The following is an 11651-nucleotide window of genomic DNA, read 5'->3' on the forward strand; positions in this document are numbered from 1 at the left end:
GTAATGTGAACAAAAGTTGTGCTCTATGTTTACATTTGAGCTAGGCGTTGGAACGAGAGTTGGGTAGCTGAATTCGTTTGTTGTTCTGTATTTTAAACTTATACAAACAAAAGCTAAAATCTTCATCGGGTCAAGAATTTTAAAAATATTGTGCCGAATTTACAAGTAATGTTATGGGGGCATTCTCCAGTTCGCCGCAAAAATTATTGTATACTGCCGAAAACAAAGTTATTCAAGATTTAATTAATAAAAATTGTGTTGTTGTATTTTCAAAAACTCAGTGCGTCTACTGTAGGAAGGTAAAGAAGGTAATATTGGCATATATAGTTGTAGTAAAGTTAATATGAACAACTGCAGAATGGCTAAAACTATTTGTCAAACAATTTAAATGGATTTAGCTAAGTTTTTTTTTAAACCGCCTCTTTTGATTTCCATGCGGTATTCCTTCTCACATGCTTATGCCATATTAAATTTATCCTACCAATGCTAACTGTTATAAAATTTTAGCGCCACCATTTTGTGTCTCATGATCTGTACTTTTGTACGGAATTCGTCCATATGTGTTTCTTAGTTTTTAACTAATATAGTTTAATTATCTGAGGAGAAGAGAAAATTTTTAATCATTTTTGATACAGAAAATATTCTTTATTTTGTGTTTTAAGAACAATTTTAGGCTACTATATTTTAGCAAACTGTAGAAAGTCTGATTAATATATTAATTAATGTGATGAAAAAATTGTATATTAGTCAAAATATTGTGAAAAAAAGAAAAGTGTCGTGTGTTTTTTTTGAAATCTTTGAAACAGAATCTAAAATATAGATTGTTTTCCAATTTGAGAAGGGGGGAAGACTAAAATTTCAATATTTTCTGATTATCTGCATTCCCACTGAAAGGCCAGAAAAAAGTGTTACACTTTAATTATTGGAACCAGACATATGTACGTAAATACATACATGCATTTGCATACACATCTCTGATTCCGGTCCCGATGACAGGAAAAGTATCAAAAGTGCTGCTGAGGCAGTGCACTAAGACTATTTATATGGTAACCAAGCTGTGCATATAGCACATAGGTAGTAGAGTACACGTGGATTTGCACTTCTGAAATTCAGTCGACATTATTCTGGTTAGTATTTCTTTTTTCACTAAGTACATTTATTGTTGTAATGAATCATATGGAAACTGTAAAGTTTGCCCTCTTTTATTTTAACTATGTTTAAAAGTTTTGTTTGAGTATACACTGAAGTTTCAAATTTTCTCAGGCAGTTGTGGCCAGTGCATAATGTCAAGGTTGTTCAATTCTCTGATTTTTCTTTTTTAATGAAAACATATCTCTGTTAACAAGAGAAGAACAACTGCATAAAATATTTCAGGAAGATTTCTCAAAAAAAAGTAAGCGTTTTGTTTTTTAATGAATGGGAAAAAATATGTGACTGGATAGATAATTGAAGTAGACATAAAGATATCCAAACAACAAAGTCAGCAACAAGTTGGCGGATTTTTGATGGGGTTGTAATTAATCAGAAAGTGCCAAAATTTCTTTTAGGATTGCATAGAAGTAACAAGGCAGGTGCAGAAGAAGATGGAAATCCATACAGCTTGCATTCAGATGTTATGTAGATTTTAGAGCTTTATAGATTTCAGGTCATAAAAGAAAAATTGTTAGATTTTAGACCAAAAAGCAGAAAAAGCAAAGGACATAAAAGCAATAATTTTCCTTTTGGTTTTTGCTGAGATAAGATAATATTTATATAACTTAAAGTATATATAAATAAATAATTTTTTACATTTTTCAAACTTTTTTTTTTCTTCTGAAAGTTTGTTTTAAAACTTCGGAAGTGTTCTAGTTGTTTCCCTAAACATTCTGTACAGTTATTACACAGAAGCAGATCAAAATATGGGAAATTTCATGAGGTGTCAGTGACTATAACCTGTGTCACTTGATATTGATAATATAAAAAATTAAACATTAATTAGTAAGCCTATAGGGGGAAAAAGTCTTATTAATAAAAAGATAAAATGATGGATTTTAAGACATTTGCTAATAACGTACTCCTCTGTTATAGAGTCCAGATTCAGAAATGCCAAGATTCAGAAAAGCACATGCATACAATGCTTGGCGCAAAATGGCGTCAAAAAAAAACTAGCAGGTTGCTGTAGCAGGGTTGGTCGCCAAAAAATCACCAAGTTACCATAATCCGAAGATTAACCCTATTTTCTTTAAATAAGGAATAATTTAAAGGTTTGTGATGGATGGAGGGAGGATATGCATTGCACACGAAGATATTTACAATTTATGTAAAGTGATGAATTATTAAGATACAAAATAAAAAATATATATTTATGTGATTGGAAGGTTGCTTACATCATTTTAATATCTAGTTATCGTGATATAAATAAAATAATTTGTACATTTGATATTTCATACATATTCAAGATATTTTTATATTCAAATTCCAGCTCTAGTGTAGAATTGGGTGCCCCTTCGATTAGCGATAAATTTTTTTAAAATTTTGGCGATGAAACCTCATTTATGGTTACAATGATAGTTTTAACTTTGTTTTAGCCTCCTGATTTTTTTTAAATGAAAATAGATTGATGTGTACATGGTCAAATTTAAGGCAGTACGCAATGCCTAGTTTGCAATTCTGGGATTTTTTTTTTTTTAAAGTGAAAATAGATCAATGTTAACATGGACACAGAGTTTGTGTAGTTCTTTGACTTTTTATTTTGGTTTTGTATAGCAGCCATTTTGAAATTGTGCCAAAAAAGAATCGCCAAAAACAAGGGGCACCCAATTGTGAACTTTTACCCAAATTTCAAATGTTGTTGATGTGGTTTTCCTTGTTCCTTAGACTAACCCCATCTGCTTATTTTGTTACTTCCTTATCAGTTACACAGCTTTGTTCTAAAAATTTCAAATATTTTTCTCATTATCACATACTGTTTCAATAAAAAGCGAATGCAATGATGTTTATATCTGTCTTTCAAGTTGTGCAATTCATTTTTCAAAGTGAATTGGAAGCAAAAGTTTTGTAGTTTCACAAACTTATTGGTTACAAATGTCATTGATTTTTGCTAGCTGCATTATCATAATGTATTGTCTTGATGCAAAATGCTTTTGTCACTTTAGTATGATACCCTCGTATGGTTCTGTAATGAATTTTCTCTACAGTGGTAAATGACATCCAGCTTTGCTTCCAAGGAAGGAAACTTAACTAATTCTCCAAAACAATCCCATAGCTAAGACAAAGATTTAGTTATGATTAAAAGCTTAGTCATAACTAAATCTGTTATGAATAAGTCGTAACTAATATTCAAGTTGCATATAGTATATTGCAACATGGTATATTGCAGGATGTAAAAGATGATTACAAACAGGATGTAAAAGCTCTCAAATAATGTACAAATCATTGTTCTAAGACAACACGTTTCCCATCTGAATTTCTGAACCTTGACCTTTTAAGTGATTGATTGCCTTTTTCATTCATTAGACATATATCAGCAACTACGTTCAAAGACAAATTCCTGAGAGCATACTTTCGGCACTCACTTATGAAATAGTTTCGATACGACAGCATAATGACCGAGGTGTTAATGAAACCAATGCATAGCTGCCAAATTTTCAATAAAAAAGAGAAAAACAGTTAATTCAAGTTTGTCAGTATAGATTTTGCATGACCTGACAATGAAGATTTTTTGAATGACTGCAAGTAAAGATACTTGCTAATATATCATAAAATTTAAATTCCACCATATGAAATATGCTGCCATGGTTGATGTCGAAGCTGCTACAAAGACAGTCTGGAGTTGAAACGAACTGGTTTAAACAATGGAGGAAACAGAAAAATTCACATGCAAGGACGATTTCAAACAATTTTGCCGACCAGGTACCTGAAATTATCTGGAAATTTCTCTTAATGTGCTAAATTATTTAGCATAATATAGAATAACATAATACAGTATTGAAGACAACAACTAATTATCGTGTAATTTTGTCCCCAGTTTTTGCAGACACTATGCATAACAAAAAATTTTTTTCCCTTCAATTTGAAAAACTCTTTGCACTAAGAAATTACCTAAATTTTGATACCCGAGTGAACACGTTTCCTTAGTGAGGCTGAGAATTTAGTTTTAGACAAATGGAAAAAAAAAGACAAATGAAATTTACATTTTGAATTATGGGTTTGCATACTAAATAATTTGACATTTTTAATGACTTAAATTCATTCTATTCTTAATACTTGAAATATATGACTTACTAATTTTCAATAAACAGTATAAAATGGTACATGATTAAATAATTTTTTTTTCAAATTTTTAAAACTAAAATATTCTAAGAAACAGTTTTTGAGCTTCTGTTTTATTATGCATTAATTTTGGAAAAGAACTGAATTTTAATTAGTAGCACTTATGTAATTGGACCTTGCAGTACTAACAGCCTACAATAAAATAAAATTATTCTTAATTAAACCAGTTATATTCGAATTTTCTGAAAGTTTCGTCCTTAAATAGTATCTTATCAAGCAGATTTTGAACAATTATGTAAAATTAAAATTTCATTGTGCCTATAGAGCATAATTTTATCAGTTCCACTGAACTTTAATTTTTAATCATTTCTATAGCTTTAAGCGTTTATTTTTTAATTATTCCCTGTATGGAAGAAAGTTCAAAGATAATATATACCAAAACAAATTTTAAATTAAAGGACATTTAACAGTAAAAAAAAAAAAAAAAAAAAAGATCGAGATGAAGACTGGTTAAATTTTAAATTGTCCAAGGAAATAATCAAATAGTTGAAATATTTTTTGACATAATATTAATATAATACAATAGAAATAATTATTATAACCACTTAGTAAAGACACATAGTTTTGCAGTGTAAATTAAAATTCAAACCAAAATTTTATAAAAATGAAAGTAATGTCCTATAATATAAAAAATGGCTTTTACTTCAACGGAGGTTTACACAAATCCCAGTAGTCTCAATCCAGAACAACTGTAATATGAAACTTTCTCTCAGTGACAAAAAGCATCTTGAAGTCTGGTCACTAATCCCCACAGTTCTCTTCCTTTTGCGACATAGATGCACTTCTCTGAGAATCCATTAAACTACACACAAGAATCTTTGTTGCAAATAGGAGGTGATTTCTTAAAAGGGGAAAAGTTCTTGAATCTTGAATTCAGTTCAAGATTCCCCGTCCTTTCAAGGCTTTTACTGCTACCAAAGCCCTGGCCTCAAAAGATTAAGTTCCTCATTTTTCTTTTCCATACAATTATGAGTCCAGTAGGGAGAAAAAAAAGTGTTAAATTTGCTTTTATTTGCAAAGAAGGTATGATTCTAGTATGCTTTGGGCTTATTTACTATTGATTTTATGAAGGAAATCCCGAGCTTTCTATTTTTTGCACTTACAAAAAATTTTCTTTGAGCAGATCGGCTATGTAATCCAGTCATCGAACAGTTCAGGTGAAATTGAAGTAGAAAATTTTTCAGTCAATTATGTAGAAAGCTTTGCAGCACTCAAAAGTGAATTTTTCACAGATATTCTAACAATAAATCTCTGATCAGGTTGAATTAAATTTGCTAGACAACCCCTTCTTACTTTATTTTTTATCCAAGTTTCTTCTTTAAATTGTTTGTCACATACTGCACTGTAGAAGGGTATAAATTTACTAATATAGTTATATCCTGAGTCGATTTTCCACTCTTAAATGATAAAAATGATCAATTTTAGTTGTTTCCTTATGACTACGAGCTATTTTTAAATATGAAATAAAATATAATGAAGTAAGCAAGCAAAGAACCTTTATTCTTTGCTTGCTTACTGTATAAAAAATCATACATTATCATAATGGGCTTTATATTCGAATTGAATTCCAGGCTTCAGGACTTTTCATACAAATTATTAAAGTATACAAACATTTTGGGAGCCATTGTAGGTGTTTTTGTGTTATTTTTCACATGTTTAGTGTAAATATGAACCAGTTTCCATCGAAACTCCTCCTATCAGGGGTACCTGTCCTTTGGCAGATAGCCTTAGAGTACTTTGTCTAATAAATCAAACCTTAAAAAAATTTTTTTTGGTCATATATTTAAAAGTCATTGTATGTAAAATTAAATTGAATGAATGTTTTTATCATTTGCAGTTGTTTACTGATAATAATATTGCATATCTTTCAATTGAACTTGATAAGAGAGATGATGGAAATAGTCTCCAGAATGCTTTACATCAAATTACAGGAGCTAGAACAGTAAGTATTGAATTTTATTACTTCTTTTTCCCAGTTTATGTATGTGTACATGTATATATGTAATATTTTGGCGGACAAGCACAGTAATGACAAAGCTTGACAATATAACTACATCATAGTCCGGGTGTTATTATGGCTGAGTGGAAGACTGCAAAATGACGACAAAGAAGGATTTAGCTTTTTAGATTCCACATCTTTATTTATTTCTTACAATAGATCAATTTGGCTTTAGATGAAATTCTCCAAATTACATGTTCAATAGTGATTTAAACTAAATAAGATTAAATTTAGACTTTCTACGTCATAACTGTTCTAACAAAGGGAAGAAAAAGATGGGATGAACAGCAGCAAGGTCTTGTAGCAGCGGTAGAAGTGAGCAGTCTGATGAAAAATGGCGCATACAGTATTTATATTATCGGTTATATAACGTGCAAGAATGTTCCCAAAAGTACTAGTCTAGGGAAAAGATCCTGAAATTGCGGAAAGTTAATTCGAGGTTGCCTGTTCGCGCAGAGCAAAGCGATCATATTTTTTTATATTTTAGATATATGTTTGTGTGTATGAGATAAAATATGTGTAACTATAAATTATGCTTTAAATTAGCAATAGCTCCTTAATTCATATTTTTAGTTTGGGTATTCCGTCTCTCTATTCTAAAAATTGTAATAACTTTTTCTGCATTCCATCATTTCTAGATCAGTCCACACATATGACTTGTATAAAGCTGCTGTTGTAGCTAATTCAGAATATAAACTGAAACTTTTTCTTTTAATAAACTGTCATATTGGATAACTATGCATGCCGCTTTTGATTCTCTTGCTGTTAAGACAATGGTGCCTCTGTTTTCTTCCTGTCACAACAATATAAAAAATGTAAATGTTTTTTAAAAGGCTGTATTAGTGTGCCAGTAATAAAAATTAATATATATATGGCAATGCTGGCAAGTTTGCTGTCTGGATCAATATTTGCAAAATGTAATATTTCTACATTTATCCTACAGTGTTATACACTCTTTTGCAAAAAAAAAAAAAAAAAAAATCGAAGCACCAAGAAGGACTTTTGCTATTGTGACGAAATTGGGTATGCAAAAACATCTTGATCGAACATGCAAATGATCAAAGTTTCAAGGCAAATGAACAGGAATTGTTATCATAGTTAGCATTTCTAGTCCACAATTCACAAAGTATAAAACCAGTAACAGATATGGAAAATTTATCCTTTTTTGTTGCTGCCATTGTAATTCCGTAATGAAGCAACTAAAGATGTCATATCGACGATATCGAATTAAATGACTTCAAATGTGGTTGCACTTTAGGGTTGCGGGAAGCTGGATGGTCATACCGAACAATAGGCCACCACCTGCAGCGTACAGACACTGCTGTGCAAAGATGTTGGCAGCAATGGTTGCTTCAAAGGAAATTGACAATGAAATGAAGGCATAAGGCCAAGGAGTACAAATGCGAGGCAAGATAAGATGATTGTTCCCCAGGCTCGAACCACCCCAATGGTATCAACTATTCAACACACTACAACCATGTCTATACCTACCATGGTACCATCCATCATCTCACGGTGCTTGTCTGAGGTGGGATTACACTCACTGTGACCTTTAAGATGTTTGCCTTTGACCCCACAACATTGGCAGAGCCATCTGGAGTGGTGTCACAGGCGATCATCATGGCTGCCATCAGACTGCCATTGTATAGTGTTCAGCGATGAATCTCGCTTCACTCTTGAAGCAGATGACCATCGTGTCCGTGTCTTGAGAAGACGGAGCCAGTGGTCCCAATCAGCCTTTGTTTTACAAAGGCATACAGCCATAACCCTTAGTGTGATGGTGTGGGGCACTATTTCTTATAACAGCAGGTCATCCTCTGTACATCTTTAACAGCTCAACGATATGTTGATAACATTGTTCGGCTTCAGACGACTTCAAACGTGATTGCATTGCCCTTCATGGCACGTCATCCTGGGGCCATTTTCCAATAAGATAATACCAGGCCACATACCACTCGTATATCTCTGGACTGTCTCCATGCTGTTGATACTCCAGCAAGGTCACCAGACCTTTCACCAATCAAACATATCTGGGACATAGTAGGCCATCAAAATGTCGCAGGATGACATTAGGAGCCTCTACCACCTGGCAGTTTACCAATTAGTAATTTCAATACTCAATGGGTGATTGTGAGCCATGAACAGGTACTATGACCTTGATTTGTTAATCATTTTATTATCTGTGTATGAGCTATGCACATATTCACTTTCATCAAAAGCAACCTCTTCCTTCATGGTGCTTCGATTGTTTTGCAAAAGAGTGTAGATAGTTGAAAGGGCATCATCTGTCTTAGAAATCCTGATCAAAAGTTAAGCTTATCTATGTAGCCCTATCTTAGACTGCAGTTTATGTAGAAAATTCCAATAAGTATGTGAATGAACAAGGAGTTAAGCTTTGCAATGATAAACTAATTTTATTTTTTTTCTTACATGCATATGATAACTTTTGATCTGTTCAACATGCAGATGTGAAAAAGTCTGTGCTTCAACATTTAATCCCAGCATAATGTGTTTTGATGATTGTTTTCAAAGATACAGTAAATGAACATTCCAACTATGCAGTCTCATTGTTTTTGAAAGTCGTTAATTCCTGTTTAACCCTTTGAGCAGCCCGGGTTTTTGGATCTGTCATGAAGACTTGTATTTAAAGATCCTTTATTAGCTAAATGTGTATATTTACCTATTTTAGTCACTATTCTCATAAACTTACATTCATCAAAATGGCATTTATATTATTAATGAAAGTAAGAAAGCAAACTATCTTAAATTATAAGCTAATATATAACAAGTGACAAAAAATCTCATGACCGGATAAAGCCAGTCATGGTACTCAAGAGGGTTAAAGAATGTGCTTCAAGTTTGTGTGCAATAATTTATTTTCACTTCCGCTCTTCATCGTTAGTGTTATGTTCACTAACGTCACATCGTTAGTGTTATGTTCACTATGTTATAAACTGAATAATAATAATGGAAGGTTCTAATTAGTGCAACTAGAACTATATTATAATAATAGAGAAATTGCTAATCATTGTTATTATTTTGAAAATTTAAATCTGTAATGTTGTTTTCTTATTATATTGCATTTAAAAATCTAGAATTATTTTATGAAAATGATTAAAATTTTATGGTATCCAAAGATTTAATTTTTCGTAATTGTGTTTAATAAAATTAAGTAATGAATTTAAAGATTTGTAATTATTTTAGTTAGGGAAGGTTATTAATAATTATATTTTTGAATTATTGTTTAAAAAAACTTTGAATTATTTTAAAATTTTAATAATTATTTTAGGAGTGAGCTAAATGTAAAAAAATGAATAAAATAATTTTGAACTATTAGTACAGAAAAATGGATATAAAATTTCGTTTCGAGTATAGTATAGAAAATATTTAATATTTTGATAGTGAATATTGGTATTTCTTTGTTATAGCAACCGCTGAGATTGAATCACCAATTAACCAAGATATCTCACCAAAATCTTGCTGCGTGTTCTTATGACTCTTCACGTGATTGTATATTAGCATTGGCAGCATGTTTTTATACCTCACTATGTACTCCTATGTTAGCACTTTTGCTTTTGCTGTGTATTCTTATGTTATTCATTTTTGATGAGGTTTTCAAAAGAAGGGCCTCCGTGTTGGAAATTAGTTCAGTGGTTCCAGAATATCGTTTGTTGCTGCTATTAGATTTATTCTTGAGTAGAACTTCATGAACGTCTATGAATGGTGTCCATGAAAGGGTGTAACAAGCAACTTAATATTTTAAAAGTGCTGCAGTTGACTGGAACAATTATATACTATAATAAAATAATAAGGATTCTTAAAAATGTTCTTAAGAAATGACATGTGAGTATTATTATATATTGTGTAGTTTATTTTTGCATTTGCACTTCACAAGCTTGGAGAAATTATAGCTGAGATTTTGCAAAAATCTAAAACTGCCAAATATGGTTGGGGACCACTATAGCAAAGAAGTACGGAATATTGTTATAATGTAGAAATAAAAAAAAAAGGGTAGAAATTGATTATGAGCAAAGTCATTAAAAGTAAAATGGGTACTTACGTATTATCGCAACCAGGTTGACACGATTTGCAAGTTTGAGTAAAAAAGTATGAATAGAAAGAAAATGTACATTTATTAATTACATATAATTTTTATTACAGTTTTTTATATTATTTTGTTTTAAAATATAAAATAGCAATTAAACCCTTCCGGTAAATTAATGTTAAAATTTATGGATAATCATATGTTAAGTATAGAGCATGTTGAATGAGTACTGGTCAGAAATAGAGGCCTAATATATTACTGCTTTACAATTGTTCCTTTTACCCTTTTCATACAAGATAATGTTGAAGGCTCTCATTTTATGACTGAGCGTAATTTCTCTTATATAATTATTTTTATTATTATGGCAGTGTATTAGTGCAGTTCTCAAAGCTCACGTACAAGCAGACATCAGACTCAGGTGTGCAGTGATTTGACCTCTCGTAAGCCTTGAAAGTATTGTATTTGGTATCTGTTAGTTGAAAATAAAGGCTTACTTTCCTTACTATTATTATTTTTTTTAATTGCAAATTGAATGCATATCTCTGGGCAGGAGGGCTAATATTTATCTATTTTATATAGTATTTTAATTGGATGAAATGTGCTCCATTTTAATTATATAAAATATTTACTTGCAGTAAACAGAATAAATTTAAAATATTTACTATTCTAAGATATTTTCGTGAAACATAATATAAGGTATTTTATATTTATTATATATAATTTTATTTCAGGTCCCTCGTGTGTTCATTAATGGTGAATGCATTGGTGGTGCCTCAGAATCTGAAAAGTTATATAATGAAAATAAGCTGATGGAAAAAATTAGTCAATGCAATAGAAAACAGTTTCCTCAATAAATATTAAATCTCCATTTCTAAGCTAGCCAAAACTTTGTTGTGATAATTGTAAAACTGTCAAATATTATTTATTTATACTTGTAAAATAATTTATTAAAATGTATTTTATTTACACGTAAGAAATCTTATTTATTGTACTAAATATTACTATTCCATTTATTTAGTTCTTAATTATACTTTGTGTAATAATGCTAATTGCTATACTCAGAGTGGCCTTGATGATCGGTCAGTGCTTGTGCCAAGTAATATCAGCAAAAGTAAAAGGCATTTTGGGATTAATGATACAGGGTTTGGTTCCTACACAGACATCATTCGACCTCCAAAGTCATTTACCACCATCAAAGGACACAGGTAGTAATGAGACAGCACTTTCTAACCTATCTAACATATGGTGCTGTGAGCCTGCAGCAGCTTAGCTAATTCTGGGTCCCACCAATTTAAA

The 11651-nt window shown here is 31.1% G+C and overlaps 1 protein-coding gene across 2 annotated transcripts; it reads left to right on the forward strand.

Annotated features, from left to right (window-relative positions):
* LOC118179514 (glutaredoxin-2, mitochondrial-like) lies at positions 1-11332 on the forward strand. Of its 2 annotated transcripts, none has more exons than XM_035348689.2 (3): positions 1-299; positions 6149-6253; positions 11087-11332. In XM_035348689.2, exons 1-3 carry the CDS (start codon positions 174-176, stop codon positions 11207-11209), a joined length of 354 nt encoding a protein of 117 aa, XP_035204580.1. In that variant the 5' UTR covers positions 1-173; the 3' UTR covers positions 11210-11332. The 2 variants fall into 2 exon arrangements, with proteins under 2 accessions (XP_035204580.1, XP_035204579.1); XM_035348688.2 differs by having other exon boundaries at positions 12-308.
* Positions 11333-11651: the final 319 nt, after the last annotated feature.

This window comes from Stegodyphus dumicola, chromosome 8 (genome assembly GCF_044657685.1).
Source record: "Stegodyphus dumicola isolate Sdum_Otavi_A_Nest chromosome 8, ASM4465768v1".
NCBI lineage: Eukaryota > Metazoa > Arthropoda > Arachnida > Araneae > Eresidae > Stegodyphus > Stegodyphus dumicola.